The 16,908-nt window shown below is 41.9% G+C and overlaps 1 protein-coding gene across 2 annotated transcripts in view; it reads left to right on the forward strand.

Moving 5' to 3' along the window:
* The window catches only part of LOC135532780 (neuropilin-2-like), a 57,437-nt gene extending 41,015 nt beyond the window's left edge, over positions 1-16,422 (forward strand). Inside the window, exons 1-3 of one of the 2 annotated variants that reach the window (XR_010454392.1) lie at positions 5,948-6,029; positions 6,129-6,191; positions 6,360-6,988. Coding sequence is in view for 1 of the 2 variants with exons in the window: in XM_064960218.1 (XP_064816290.1) it covers positions 6,129-6,191; positions 12,422-12,726 (368 nt within the window). In the remaining variant the exon portion in view is untranslated. Of the gene's footprint in view, positions 1-5,947; positions 6,030-6,128; positions 6,192-6,359; positions 6,989-12,421 lie in introns of those variants that run through there. The other variant, XM_064960218.1, reaches the window with a different exon arrangement.
* The last annotated feature ends 486 nt before the right edge of the window (positions 16,423-16,908 follow it).

The raw sequence follows: 16,908 nt of genomic DNA on the forward strand, positions 1-16,908 counted from the left end.
GACCCAGCTCAAAGTGTAACAAACTTGTGAGAAGAAACGCTCTCCATCTGTCTAACCCCATACAATAATACAGCTAAACTAATAGGGAAATTATTTTATCCATGGTATTCACAAAATAGTTAACTAGCTAGATGGTCTAGAATCTGGGTCCCATCTCATCTGAAATACAGAATAGTTAACTAGCTAGATGGTCTAGAATCTGGGTCCCATCTCATCTGAAATACAGAATAGTTAATAACTAGCTAGACGGTCTAGAATCTGGGTCCCATCTCATCTTAAATAAAGAATAGTTAACTAGCTAGACGGTCTAGAATCTGGGTCCCATCTCATCTGAAATACAGAATAGTTAACTAGCTAGATGGTCTAGAATCTGGGTCCCATCTCATCTGAAATACAGAATAGTTAACTAGCTAGACGGTCTAGAATCTGGGTCCCATCTCATCTTAAATAAAGAATAGTTAACTAGCTAGACGGTCTAGAATCTGGGTCCCATCTCATCTGAAATACAGAATAGTTAACTAGCTAGATGGTCTAGAATCTGGGTCCCATCTCATCTGAAATATAGAATAGTTAACTAGCTAGACGGTCTAGAATCTGGGTCCCATCTCATCTGAAATACAGAATAGTTAACTAGCTAGACGGTCTAGAATCTGGGTCCCATCTCATCTGAAATACAGAATAGTTAACTAGCTAGATGGTCTAGAATCTGGGTCCCATCTCATCTGAAATACAGAATAGTTAACTAGCTAGACGGTCTAGAATCTGGGTCCCATCTCATCTTAAATAAAGAATAGTTAACTAGCTAGACGGTCTAGAATCTGGGTCCCATCTCATCTGAAATACAGAATAGTTAACTAGCTAGACGGTCTAGAATCTGGGTCCCATCTCATCTGAAATACAGAATAGTTAACTAGCTAGACGGTCTAGAATCTGGGTCCCATCTCATCTGAAATACAGAATAGTTAACTAGCTAGACGGTCTAGAATCTGGGTCCCATCTCATCTGAAATACAGAATAGTTAACTAGCTAGACGGTCTAGAATCTGGGTCCCATCTCATCTGAAATACAGAATAGTTAACTAGCTAGACGGTCTAGAATCTGGGTCCCATCTCATCTGAAATACAGAATAGTTAACTAGCTAGACGGTCTAGAATCTGGGTCCCATCTTAGCTGAAATAAGGTTTATATATTTATATATATTACTATTACATGATTTTGACTTCAGACTTTCCTTTGACAATATAGATATTTTTTTCTTGATTCAAATCAAAGACATTGTTATTTGTCACATGCTCTGTATACAATGGGCGTAGTCTTGACCATGAAATGCTTGATATTGTAGAATTTGTTTCTAGAATTTCTTATTTTGTTGCTTTGTGACTTGTCCCAGTCATCTTAGCTCCCCACTGCAGCACACGGCTATGATTTATCATTCCATATTCTGCTCAAAGCTTTGCTGCCTTCAGCTTCTAATCAATGACTTAAACGTATCTATGTGTTCATTTATGGCCTGTCACTGGAGCAGCTTTCTTTAAAAAAAAAAATGTTTTTTGAAAAACATTCGATATGGAGAGAAAATTAAATGGCATGTTGTCACAGCGCTTTTAAAATCAGCCAGGCTGCCTGCTTCCCTTCTCTGAGATGACAGTTGTTGAAAGCCTTTTAATAATTCTAATTAGTTAATGGATCCGATCACATTTATTAAATCTGCAGTAAGCACTTCTTTCCCGGTCACTTTGGTCTTCATCCCAAATGGCACCCTATTTCGGGCCCTGGTCAAAAGTAATGCACTATCTAGGGAATTAGGGTGCCATTTGAGATGATGCTCATCAAAGTGAAATGATTGAGCTAAAACACTAAGAGGGGACTCAAATGGAAAGAGCCGTACAGTGCCAAGCAGCCGTCCATGGCTCTGCCTGAGTAAAAATCTTTCATTCTTCTACCACTCAGTATGGAAGAAGACAGAAAAGAGTTTTAGGATGTTAGGACCCCTATAATAAGATGTTAGGACCTCTATAATAAGATGTTAGGATGATAGGAATCCTATAATAAGATGTTAGGATGTTAGGAATCCTATAATAAGATGTTAGGATCTTAGGACCAATATAATAAGATTTTAGGACTCCTATAATAAGATGTTAGGATATTAGGACCACTATAATAATATGTTAGGATGTTAGGACCCCTATAATAAGATGTTAGGGTGTTAGGACCCCTTTAATAAGATGTTAGGATGTTAGGACCCCTATAATAAGATGTTAGGATGTTAGGACCCCTATAATAAGATGTTAGGATGTTAGGAACCCTATAATAAGATGTTAGGACCCATATAATAAGGTGTTAAGATGTTAGGACCCCTATAATAAGATGTTAGGATATTAATACCACTGTAATAAGATGTTAGGATGTTAGGACCCCTATAATATGATGTTATGATGTTAGGACCACTATAATAGGATGTTATGATGTTAGGACCACTATAATAAGATGTTAGGATGTTAGGACCCCTATAATAAGCTGTTATGATGTTAGGACCACTATAATAAGATGTTAGGATGTTAGGAACCCTATAATACGATGTTAGGATGTTAGGAATCCTATAATAAGATGTTAGGATGTTAGGACCCCTATAATAAGATGTTATGATATTAGTACTACTATAATAAAATGTTATGACCCCTATAATAAGATGTTAGGATGTTAGGACCACTATAATAAGATGTTAGGATGTTAGGACCCCTATAATAAGATGTTAGGATGTTAGGACCCCTATAATAAGATGTTAGGATGTTAGGAATCCTATTATAAGATGTAAGGATGTTAGGACCCCTATAATAAGATGTTAGGACCTCTATAATAAGATGTTAGGACCCATATAATAAGATGTTAGGATGTTAGGAATCCTATAATAAGATGTTAGGATGTTAGGACAAATATAAGATTTTAGGACACCTATAATAAGATGTTAGGATACTAGGACCACTATAATAATATGTTAGGATGTTAGGACCCCTATAATAAGATGTTGGGGTGTTAGGACCCCTTTAATAAGATGTTATGATGTTAGGACCTCTATAATAAGATGATAGGATGTTAGGACCCCTATAATAAGGTGTTGGGATGTTAGGACCCCTATAATAAGATGTTAGGACCACTATAATAAGATGTTAGGGCCCTTATAATAAGATGTTAGTACCCCTATAATAAGATGTTAGGATGTTAGGACCCCCAGAATAAGCTGTTATGATGTTAGGACCACTATAATAAGATGTTAGGATGTTAGGAACCCTATAATACGATGTTAGGATGTTAGGAATCCTATAATAAGATGTAAGGATGTTAGGACCCCTTTAATAAGATGTTAGGACCTCTATAATAAGATGTTAGGACCCATATAATAAGATGTTAGGATGTTAGGAATCCTATAATAAGATGTTAGGATGTTAGGACCCCTATAATAAGGTGTTAGAATGTTAGGACCCTTATAACAAGATGTTAGGATGTTAGGAACCCTATAATAAGATGTTAGGACCCATATAATAAGATGTTAGGATGTTAGGAATCCTATAGTAAGATGTTAGGATGTTAGGACCAATATAAGATTTTAGGACTCCTATAATAGGGTGTTAGGACCCCTTTAATAATATGATAGGATGTTAGGACCCCTATAATAAGATGTTAGGGTGTTAGGACCCCTTTAATAAGATGTTATGATGTTAGGACCTCTATAATAAGATGATATGATGTTAGGACCCCTATAATAAGGTGTTGGGATGTTAGGACCCCTATAATAAGATGTTAGTACCCCTATAATAACATGTTAGGATGTTTGAACCCCCAGAATAAGATGATAGGATGTTAGGAACCCTAATAATAAGATGTTAGGATGTTAGGACCCCTATAATAAGGTGTTAGGATGTTAGGACCCTTATAACAAGATGTTAGGATATTAGGAACCCTATGATAAGATGTTAGGACCCCTATAATAAGGTGTTAGGATGTTAGGACCCCTATAATAAGACGTTAGGATGTTAGGACCCCTATAATAAGATGTTAGGATGTTAGGAACCCTATAATAAGATGTTAGGATGTTAGGACCCCTATAATAAGATGTTAGGACCCCTATAATTAGATATTATGATGTTAGGACCCCTATAATAAGATGTTAGGATGTTAGGAACCCTATAATAAGGTGTTAGGATATTAGTACCACCATAATAAAATGTTAGGATGTTAGGACCCCTATAATTAGATATTATGATGTTAGGACCCCTATAATAAGGTGTTAGGACCCCTATAATTAGATATTATGATGTTAGGACCCCTATAATAAGGTGTTAGGATGTTAGGACCCCTATAATAATATGTTAGGATGTTAGGACCCCTATAATAAGGTGTTAGGATGTTAGGACCCCTATATCAAGGTGTTAGGATGTTAGGACCCCTATAATAAGATGTTAGGACCCCTATAATTAGATATTATGATGTTAGGACCACTATAATAAGATGTTAGGATGTTAGGAACCCTATAATAAGGTGTTAGGATGTTAGGACCCCTATAATAAACCCTACTGCTGAGCATGGAGAGGATATAGACATTGCTTGATGAAGATTCCACACAATATGTCCATTGATGTTTCTCTCTTTCTGTTTCCTTCTCACTGTTCTTATCTAGTGTTTTTTTTTATTAATAAAAGATTCAAGGATGTCATTGATTCAAAGAGAGTCCAAACCAAACTAGTAAAGTGTGATTGGTGAAACCTTGATGTCAGAGGTCTCGTTTCTCTATCAGGGTCGTCTTACCTGGCTTCGAGGCCTCTAGAGTTTTGTACTGTGTGCTTCCAAAATGGCACCCTACGCTAATATAGAGAATAATGTAGGATTCCATTTAAATGGTACCCTATGCTAATACAGAGAATAATGATGTCATTTAAATGGTACCCTATGCTAATACAGAGAATAATGATGTCATTTAAATGGTACCCTATGCTAATACAGAGAATAATGATGTCATTTAAATGGTACCCTATGCTAATACAGAGAATAATGATGTCATTTAAATGGTACCCTATGCTAATACAGAGAATAATGATGTCATTTAAATGGTACCCTATGCTAATACAGAGAATAATGATGTCATTTAAATGGTACCCTATGCTAATACAGAGAATAATGATGTCATTTAAATGGTACCCTATGCTAATACAGAGAATAATGATGTCATTTAAATGGTACCCTATGCTAATACAGAGAATAATGATGTCATTTAAATGGTACCCTATGCTAATACAGAGAATAATGATGTCATTTAAATGGTACCCTATGCTAATACAGAGAATAATGATGTCATTTAAATGGTACCCTATGCTAATACAGAGAATAATGATGTCATTTAAATGGTACCCTATGCTAATACAGAGAATAATGATGTCATTTAAATGGTACCCTATGCTAATACAGAGAATAATGATGTCATTTAAATGGTACCCTATGCTAATACAGAGAATAATGATGTCATTTAAATGGTACCCTATGCTAATACAGAGAATAATGATGTAATGTCAGACACAGCCTGTTGTTACCGTGTGCACTTTGCTAAGTCTTCTTTGTGAATGTAAGACCTTGACTTGACTGTGTGTCCGTTTAACTGTTAACTGCATTACCCATGCTGCACCACAGTCTGTTTCAAAGACATAAGGAATTATATCTGTTGAATTTCACGGTCTTGGAAATATGACATTGTGCTATTGGAATGTGCTATTAAAGGGATATTTTTCTTAAAATAATTGTCCTCCTAAAGTATTATCTGCTCTGGTTTGGTTAATATAAAAATCACGTCAAGTTTCAGATGATCAAACAAAAGCTGCTGTGTATTTCTTGACGTCAAACCGTGTTGAATTATGTTCCTGTCCCTCCCATTGTGAATGAATAGTCACGTTACCAGCTTGCGTGAGTCTCTTACAAGACGCTGTCATTTTCTTCACGCCGTGTCCGTGCTGCTTCATCCATTTGTAGTCGTATAACTATTGGTGAACTAACTAGTTAACTAACTAGTTAACTTAACTACCAGTAGAAAGTCTGGTCCCTTTTCTCACATCAACCTGTTTCAACCTGTTTCTTTCATTCAGATTGGAGACCTATTGACTTTGGAAATAAACCACTTTTCAACGGCAGGGAACGTGTGAACGGAGGTAAGACACACGTCGCTACGGCGATGCCGATCTGATCATGTGACGTAGCAGACAGTTTGTGTTGTGTTTAATTAGACTCATCCTGACTAGGTGCCAGTCATCCAAGCTAACTAACATACTCTCTGTGTCCTAAATGGTACACTATTACATACACACTGCACTGACCAGGGAACAAAAAGTAGTGTGACGGAATAGGATTCTATTGGGATACACACGCTGTCGTCCACCCTGAGACGACGCGCTGTCGTCCACCCTGAGACGACGCGCTGTCCTCCACCCTGAGACGACGCGCTGTCCTCCACCCTGAGACGACGCGCTGTCCTCCACCCTGAGACGACGCGCTGTCGTCCACCCTGAGAAGACGCGCTGTCGTCCACCCTGAGACGACGCGCTGTCCTCCACCCTGAGACGACGCGCTGTCGTCCACCCTGAGACGACGCGCTGTCGTCCACCCTGAGAAGACGCGCTGTCGTCCACCCTGAGACGACGCGCTGTCGTCCACCCTGAGACGACGCGCTGTCGTCCACCCTGAGACGACGCGCTGTCGTCCACCCTGAGAAGACGCGCTGTCGTCCACCCTGAGACGACGCGCTGTCGTCCACCCTGAGACGACGCGCTGTCGTCCACCCTGAGAAGACGCGCTGTCGTCCACCCTGAGACGGCGCGCTGTCCTCCACCCTGAGACGACGCGCTGTCGTCCACCCTGAAAAGACGCGCTGTCGTCCACCCTAAGACGACGCGCTGTCGTCCACCCTAAGGCAACATGCTGTCATCAACTAGCCAGGATGACAATTACAGTGGGGCAAAAAAGTATTTAGTCAGACACTAATTGTGCAAGTTCTCCCACTAAAAAGATGAGAGAGGCGTGTAATTTTCATCATAGGTACACTTCAACTATGACAGACAAAATGAGGAGAAAAAAATCCAGAAAATCACATTGTAGGATTTTAATGAATTTATTTGCAAATTATGGTGGAAATAAGTATTTGGTCAATAACAAAAGTTTATCTCAATACTTTGTTATTTACCCTTTGTTGGCAATGACAGAGGTCAAACGTTTTCTGTAAGTCATTTATACTGATAACAAGTTCAAACAGGTGCCATTAATACAGGTGACGAGCCTCTTAAAGAAGAAGTTACAGGTCTGTGAGAGCCAGAAATCTTGCTTGTTTGTAGGTGACCAAATACTACAATGTGATTTTCTGGAAAAAAAATTCTCATTTTGTCTGTCATAGTTGATGTGTACCTATGATGAAAATTATCATCTTTTTAAGTGGGAGAACTTGCACAATTGGTGGCTGACTAAATACTTTTTTGCCCCACTGTATTTAAACGTCACTGTCAAAATCATGTTTGTCATGAAATGTTATGATATTTGAAAGAAACCAGATCAAAGTATGAAAACTGACTGTTGTTTTTACATTGAGGAAGTTTGATCATAAAGTTACTGGTCCCCCCCCCCCGTGACATCACTCCAGTTTTAATACACCAACGGTAACATGATATTCTCTTACCTAATTTAAATAAGTACCGCCTTGAAACCGACATCAGAGAAGGCGTGTTTGCAAAGGGGCATGGTTTATGTAGCTATATACTGTAGCTACTCTATCAATCAATCAAAACTATTTATGAAGCCTGTTTTATATAAGCAGATGTCACAAAATGCTTATACAGAAACCCAGCCTAAAACCCCAAACAGCAAGCAATGCAGATGTAGAAGCACGGTGGCTAGGAAAAACTCCCTAGAAAGGCCAAAACCTAGGAAGAAACCTAGAGAGGAACCAGGCTATGATGGGTGGCCAGTCCTCTTCTGGCAGTGCCGGGTGGAGATCATAACAGAACATGGCCAAGATGTTCAAATGTTCATAGATGACCAGCAGGGTCAAATAATAATCACAGTGGTTGTCAAGGGTGTAACAGGTCAGCACCTCAGGAGTAAATGTCAGTTGGCTTTTCATAGCCGATCATTTAGAGGGAGAGGGAGCGGGATGGGAGAACTACAGGGAGCATACTTAAGATCACACAAGATACCAGATAAGACAGGTGAATTACACCAGATAAGACAGGAGAATTACACCAGATAAGACAGGATAATTACACCAGACAAGACAGGAGAATTACACCAGACAAGACAGGAGAATTAGACCAGACAAGACAGGAGAATTAGACCAGACAAGACAGGAGAATTACACCAGACAAGACAGGAGAATTACAACAGACAAGACAGGAGAATTACACCAGACAAGACAGGAGAATTAGACCAGACAAGACAGGAGAATTAGACCAGGCAAGACAGGAGAATTACAACAGACAAGACAGGAGAATTACACCAGACAAGACAGGAGAATTAGACCAGACAAGACAGGAGAATTAGACCAGGCAAGACAGGAGAATTAGACCAGACAAGACAGGAGAATTACACCAGACAAGACAGGAGAATTACACCAGACAAGACAGGAGAATTACAACAGACAAGACAGGAGAATTACACCAGACAAGACAGGAGAATTAGACCAGACAAGACAGGAGAATTAGACCAGGCAAGACAGGAGAATTAGACCAGACAAGACAGGAGAATTACACCAGACAAGACAGGAGAATTACAACAGACAAGACAGGAGAATTACACCAGACAAGACAGGAGAATTACACCAGACAAGACAGGAGAATTAGACCAGACAAGACAGGAGAATTAGACCAGACAAGACAGGAGAATTACACCAGACAAGACAGGAGAATTACAACAGACAAGACAGGAGAATTAGACCAGGCAAGACAGGAGAATTACACCACCAGACCGGATAATTACACCAGACAAGACAGGAGAATTACAACAGACAAGACAGGAGAATTACACCAGACAAGACAGGAGAATTAGACCAGGCAAGACAGGAGAATTAGACCAGACAAGACAGGAGAATTACACCAGACAAGACAGGAGAATTAGACCAGACAAGACAGGAGAATTAGACCAGACAAGACAGGAGAATTACACCAGACAAGACAGGAGAATTACAACAGACAAGACAGGAGAATTAGACCAGACAAGACAGGAGAATTACACCAGATAAGACAGGAGAATTAGACCAGACAAGACAGGAGAATTACACCAGATAAGACAGGAGAATTAGACCAGATAAGACAGGAGAATTACACCAGACAAGACAGGAGAATTACACCAGGTAAGACAGGAGAATTAGACCAGACAAGACAGGAGAATTACACCAGATAAGACAGGAGAATTACACCAGACAAGACAGGAGAATTACACCAGACAAGACAAGAGAATTAGACCAGACAAGACAGGAGAATTACACCAGACAAGACAGGAGAATTACACCAGGTAAGACAGGAGAATTAGACCAGACAAGACAGGAGAATTACACCAGATAAGACAGGAGAATTACACCAGACAAGACAGGAGAATTACACCAGGTAAGACAGGAGAATTACACCAGACAAGACAGGAGAATTACACCAGGTAAGACAGGAGAATTAGACCAGACAAGACAGGAGAATTACACCAGATAAGACAGGAGAATTACACCAGATAAGACAGGTGAATTACACCAGATAAGACAGGAGAATTACACCAGATAAGACAGGTGAATTACACCAGGTAAGACAGGAGAATTACACCAGATAAGACAGGTGAATTACACCAGATATAACAGACTGACACTAGCACCCCCCGGCACATAGACTATTGCAGCATCGATACTGGAGACTGAGACTGGATGGGGGTCAGGGGACACTGTGGTCGAGAATGATGACACCCCCGGACAGGGCCAAACAGGCAGGATATAACCCCACCCACTTTGACAAAGCACAGCCCCCACACCACTAGAGGGATATCTTCAATCACCAACTTACTATCCTGAGACAAGGCCGAGTATAGCCCACAAAGATCTCCCCCAACTCACAAACCAAAGGAGGCGCAAAACCGGACAGAAAAATCATGTCAGAAAAAAGCCTCGCAAGGTGTGATGCACCCCTCCTAGGGAAGAGCACTAGCAAGCCAGCCCCTGTAATAGGGTTAGAGGCAGAGAATCCTAGTGGACAGAGGGGAACCGGCCAGGCAGAGACAGCAAGGGCGGTTCTTTTCTCCAGTTCCTTTCCGTTCCCCTTCACACTCCTGGGCCAGACTACACTCAATCATATGACCCACTGAAGAGATGAGTCTTCAGTAAAGACTTAAAGGTTGAGACCGAGTTTGCGTCTCTGACATGGGTAGGCAGACCATTCCATAAAAATGGAGCTCTACAGGAGAAAGCCCTGCCTCCAGCTGTTTGCTTAGAAATTCTATGGACAATTAGGAGGCCTGCGTCTTGTGACCGTAGCGTACGTGTAGGTATGTACGGCAGGACCAAATCGGAAAGATAGGTAGGAGCAATGCTTTGTATGTTAGCAGTAAAACATACTCTACGCTGGTGCAACATTTGACTGTACTGTAGAGTGTCCGTAAATATAATTAAAAGTTGACCCTATTCATCTATCAGCTTGAGGTCATTGTATTGCAACTCTGCATCCATGTTGCTTGACATAGTCGTTTCAAAGAGCTGTCAATATAAGCTCCTCGCCCACTCAGCCTGTATTTTCAAACTTCCTGGTAGTTAGCCATGAGAGAGGAAGTACTTTTCAGGACATTTAACATGGCACTATTGTTGACAGAATTAAGTGGGGTAGTACGGTTATGACAGCTAGTCTTTTCAAGTGACAATATGTTCTTCATTGAATTATATAAATGTTAAATAAAACAATACAAATAAAGCCATTATGGGCAAAACTACATTGTACTCATCTGTACAGTATACATGAACTGTCCTTGTCACGCATAGGTGTAATAGGTGGCAGGGAAGTCAGGCGCAGGAGAGTCAAATGGAGTGTAAAATGGTCTTTTAATAAAGTTCCCAGAGTATGCTCCATAACAATAAATGAACAAACAAACCAAACATGGGTATGAGGACCCGACGCGCACCTATGCAACAATCACACTATACTGACAATAAAACAATCTCTGACAAATACATGAGGGGAAACAGAGGGTTAAATACACAACAGGTAATGAATGGGATTGAAAACAGGTGTGTGGGAAGACAAGACAAAACCAATGGAAAATGAAAAAAGGATCAATGATGGCTAGAAGACCGGTGACGTCGAACGCCGAGCTCCGCCCGAACAAGGAGAGGCAAGGACTTCGGCAGAAGTCGTGACAGTCCTTCTGTTTCCTGTATAGTATACATGAACTGTCCTTCTGTTTCCTGTATAGTATACATGAACAGTCCTTCTGTTTCCTGTATAGTATACATGAACTGTCCTTCTGTTTCCTGTATAGTATACATGAACTGTCCTTCTGTTTCCTGTATAGTATACATGAACTGTCCTTCTGTTTCCTGTATAGTATACATGAACTGTCCTTCTGTTTCCTGTATAGTATACATAAACTGTCCTTCGGTTTCCTGTACAGTATAGTACTTTTCAGTACAGGTGCATCAAAGCTGGGACCGAGAGACTGAAGAACAGCTTCTATCTCAAGGCCATCAGACTGTTAAACAGTCATCACTTACATTGAGAGGCTGCTGCCTACATACAGACCTGAAATCACTGGTCACTTAAATAAATGGATCACTAGTCACTTTAATAATGTTTACATATTGTGCATTACTCATCTCACATGTAAATACTGTATTTTATCTACTGCACCTTGCCTATGCCGCTCGGTCATCGCTCATCCATATTTTTAAATGTACAAATTCTCATTCACTCCTGTGTGTATTAGGTAGTTGGTGGGGAATTGTTAGATTACTTGTTAGATATTACTGCACTGTCAGAACTAGAAGCACAAGCATTTTGCTACCCTCGCATTAACATCTGCTAACCATGTGACCAATAACATCTGCTAACCATGTGACCAATAACATCTGCTAACCATGTGACCAATAACATCTGCTAACCATGTGACCAATAACATCTGCTAACCATGTGACCAATAACATCTGCTAACCATGTGACCAATAACATCTGCTAACCATGTGACCAATAACATCTGCTAACCATGGGACCAATAACATCTGCTAACCATGTGACCAATAACATCTGCTAACCATGTGACCAATAACATGTTATTTGATTTGATATGATCTGTCCTTGTGTTTCCTGTACAGTACAGTACTTTTCATATGAACTGCCTAGATGTCAAAGGGTCTTCTGATGTTGTCTCCTATGTTCAGGTTTCCCGTTCCCAGAGTGGAGTACCCCTGGCCCGTCCATGGACCCCTCTGTGACACGTGTCTCTGAGAAGGACAACTCGTGGCTCTACACCCTGGATCCTATCCTGGTCACCATCATCGTCATGTCTTCCCTGGGCGTACTGCTGGGGGCGGTGTGTGGTGGCCTGCTGCTCTACTGCACCTGCTACTACAGCGGCCTGTCGTCACGGAGCTCCACCACATTGGAGAACTACAACTTTGAGCTGTACGACGGAATCAAACACAAGGTGAAGATCAACCAGCAACGCTGCTGCTCCGAGGCCTAGGACGCTTTCCTCCACCGGAAGGCCTTCTCCTACAAACCCTTGGGCTGTTCCAACCCAAAGAATTAATGCTTGATGACACCGACATACAGACAGATACACCCGCTAGACCCTACCCCCCACCCCTCGGGGGTCTCTTCTCTGCCTGCAGGAGAGGCCCTGATCAATCAAAACTTTGGAATGAACCACACTTACCTGCCATGATGCCACACTACTGGCCAGTGGACCACAGTGGTCTGGGCTTGGACCTGAAGACTTACTGTCCGTCTGGGCTTGGACCTGAACACTTACTGTCCGTCTGGGCTTGGACCTGAAGACTTACTGTCCGTCTGGGCTTGGACCTGAACACTTACTGTCCATCTGGGCTTGGACCTGAACACTTACTGTCCGTCTGGGCTTGGACCTGAACACTTACTGTCCGTCTGGGCTTGGACCTGAAGACTTACTGTCCGTCTGGGCTTGGACCTGAACACTTACTGTCCATCTGGGCTTGGACCTGAACACTTACTGTCCATCTGGGCTTGGACCTGAACACTTACTGTCAGTCAAGGCTTGGACTCAAACTCCTATTGTCAATCTGGGCTTGGGCCTGAACTCCTACTGTCAGTCAAGGCTTGGACTCAAACTCCTACTGTCAGTCTGGGCTTGGACTCAAACTCCTACTGTCAGTCTGGGCTTGGGCCTGAACTCCTACTGTCAGTCAAGGCTTGGACTCAAACTCCTACTGTCAGTCTGGGCTTGGACTCAAACTCCTACTGTCCGTCTGGGCTTGGACTCAAACTCCCACTGTCTGGGCTTGGACCTGATCTCCTACTGTCAGTCTGGGCTTGGACCTGATCTCCTACTGTCAGTCTGGGCTTGGACCTGATCTCCTACTGTCAGTCTGGGCTTGGACTCAAACTCCCACTGTCAGTCTGGGCTTGGACCTGATCTCCTACTGTCAGTCTGGGCTTGGACCTGATCTCCTACTGTCAGTCTGGGCTTGGACCTTATCTCCTACTGTCAGTCTGGGCTTGGACTCAAACTCCCACTGTCAGTCTGGGCTTGGACTCAAACTCCCACTGTAAGTCTGGGCTTGGACCTGATCTCCTACTGTCAGTCTGGGCTTGGACCTGGTCTCCTACTGTCAGTCTGGGCTTGGACCTGATCTCCTACTGTCAGTCTGGGCTTGGACTCAAACTCCCACTGTCAGTCTGGGCTTGGACTCAAACTCCCACTGTCAGTCTGGGCTTGGACTCAAACTCCCACTGTCAGTCTGGGCTTGGACCTGATCTCCTACTGTCAGTCTGGGCAGTCAGAGCTGTTCTGATGCCAGTGAACCATTCTGAACGATATCAAAACATATCAATCTAATGCCTATCCCCCCAAAAAAGATTTAAATTAAAATCAACTAGATTTTTAAAGAATTAAGAAGATATTTTGTTTTTGGTTATGATTGAAGTTAGATAATGAGTTGCATTAGGACGGTTTTAGAATGTTGATTCTAGCTCGTCTCGGCCTGCGTTATGTTTAAAACAGTGTCATAGACTATCGTGGACAGTTTTCAGTTCAGTTTTAGGATCTTATTAGGATCTTAATTAGGATCAGCTTCAGTTTTATCGCCCTATAGACATCTCTTGTTCTCGTGCCATTTTTCTTTTTTCTTCTTTTTTTTACATGAATTTAGTGTCAACAGTCAACCGCCACCTTCAGTTCAGCTTGTCTGTTATGGTGATGTGTTGTTATTGCAGGCTGCTTCCCGTCTGTAATAGAAGAAGAGAATGGTGAAGAAAGAGGAAGTATTAGGATTTTCTTTCTTTTTTGTGTAGTTTGATTTCTGACTGTCTGATGATCTATATCACATGGTGTGACGCTCTGTGAAACATTATTATTTTATTTTTTGTTGTTGCAACCTATGGCTTGCAGAGAGAGAGAGAGGAGAGAGACAGAGAGATATAGTTCACAGAGAGATGATGGGAGACAGAGAGAGGAGGGAGACAGAGATGTAGTTTACAGAGAGAGGAGACAGAGAGGAGACAGAGAGAGGGGGAGACAGAGATGTAGTTTACAGAGAGAGGAGACAGAGAGATATAGTTCACAGAGAGATGATGGGAGACAGAGAGAGGAGGGAGACAGAGATGTAGTTTACAGAGAGAGGAGACAGAGAGAGGGGGAGACAGCGAGAGGAGGGAGACAGAGAGAGGAGGGAGACAGAGAGAGGAGGGAGACAGAGAGAGGAGGGAGACAGAGAGAGGAGGGAGACAGAGATGTAGTTTACTGAGAGAGGAGACGGAGAGAGGGGGAGACAGAGAGAGGAGGGAGACAGAGAGACAGAGAGAGGAGAGAGGAGGGAGACAGAGAGAGGAGGGAGACAGAGAGAGGAGGGAGACAGAGAGAGGAGGGATCATGGAGACAGAGATACAGTTCACAGGGATCATGGCGACAGAGAGATATAGTTGACAGGGATCATGGAGACAGAGAGATATAGTTGACAGGGATCATGGAGACAGAGAGATATAGTTCACAGGGATCATGGAGTGTCATTCAAGACAAAAACGAATGGAGAGAATCTTCTCCTCTCTTCTCTTCTTTCTCCTCTTTCCAGACTCCTTTAACTCCATCCCTCCATCCCCGGAGAAGAAAGAGCTCAAACAAAACAAAGGAAGAAGGACTATAGGAGATGGATAAAAAGCCAATCCACTGTCTTGGACACACAATCGAGCCTTAAGCTAAGTGTTATTGGAGGAGAGCCATGTGTGGAGAAGCTAGTGCCACATCTATCCTGGAGTAGTACAACCGCCTTGGTCTTGGATAAATAGGCCTCGTGCTACTTTCTACATTACTGCTTTTCTTTGGTTTCGCCCAACTGTTCTGTTTTATGTTCCATGAAAAAGGTTAACTATAACCTGAGACAGATTTTTGAGTTTTGAAGTCAATCTGGGTTGGGTTTTGAAATTGGTTGTGCCTGGAGCAAAACGAAAAGAGAGTGGGGTGGAGGGATGACTGGATGGAGGATGAAGGGGGAGAGGTGGTGAACTCTGACTCTCCAAGTGCCTTGGAGCTCTCTCTCTAGGCCTGATTGAACTGGCACCCTATTCCCTATGTAGCACACTATCAGGCTCTGGTCACAAGTACTGCACTACTATAGGGAATAGGGCTCTGGTCTATAGTAGTGCATTATATAGGGAATAGGGCTCTGGTCTATAGTAGTGCACTATATAGTGAATAGGGTTCTGGTCTATAATAGTGCATTATATAGGGAATAGGGCTCTGGTCACAAGTACTGCACTACTATAGGGAATAGGGCTCTGGTCTATAGTAGTGCATTATATAGGGAATAGGGCTCTGGTCTAAAATAGTGCACTATATAGGGAATATGGTTCTGGTCTAAAGTAGTGCACTATATAGGGCATAGGGTTTGGGACTGAGCCATAGTGTTACCTCTCCTGTCTGTGAGAGAGAACCACTCTCTCAAACCAACCACATGGTTGTCACTAGTTACCACAGCCACAAAGTCAAAATTGGCTATATCATGAAAAGTATTCATTTAAGTTTAAAGTTGTGTATGAGGTTGTCATTGTGGTTAAGGTTATGGCTAAGGTTTTAAAATTGAAGTGAATCAGATCATTTGTATAAATATCAATAATAATCAATAATGATGACTTTGTGGCTGTGTTAACTAGACAGATTACTGTTGGTAGACTTTGTACAGAAACATGATTTTGTTATTATTTAATAAAGGCTGAATAACATGGGTAGTGTTTGTTATTATTGCACTCCTGAAGTGTGCACACACACACACACACACACACACACACACACACACACACACACACACACACACACACACACACACACACACACACACACACACACACACACACACACACACACACACACACACACACACACACACACAGCAAGGATGGAGTGACACAGTGCGGGGCTTAAAGACACACAGAGCCTGCAGTTTGTGATTAACACTACCTGTAAATCAGTAAATTCTTAATGTAAAGACGTTAAACTCAGGATTCTGCAAAAGCCTACCCCAATGAGGATATGTGTTTACTCTTAGCTTCCTGTGCTAACCGGAAGTGCCTTAAATTGGGGTCATAGGGGCTGTAGGGGCTGTTTAGAAGGGTTAAAAAAGACACATCTTTCCAAAGCAACCCTCATGAACTGTAAATCAGTCATTTCTCCCATCAG

This window comes from Oncorhynchus masou, unplaced genomic scaffold (genome assembly GCF_036934945.1).
Source record: "Oncorhynchus masou masou isolate Uvic2021 unplaced genomic scaffold, UVic_Omas_1.1 unplaced_scaffold_2020, whole genome shotgun sequence".
Lineage (NCBI taxonomy): Eukaryota > Metazoa > Chordata > Actinopteri > Salmoniformes > Salmonidae > Oncorhynchus > Oncorhynchus masou.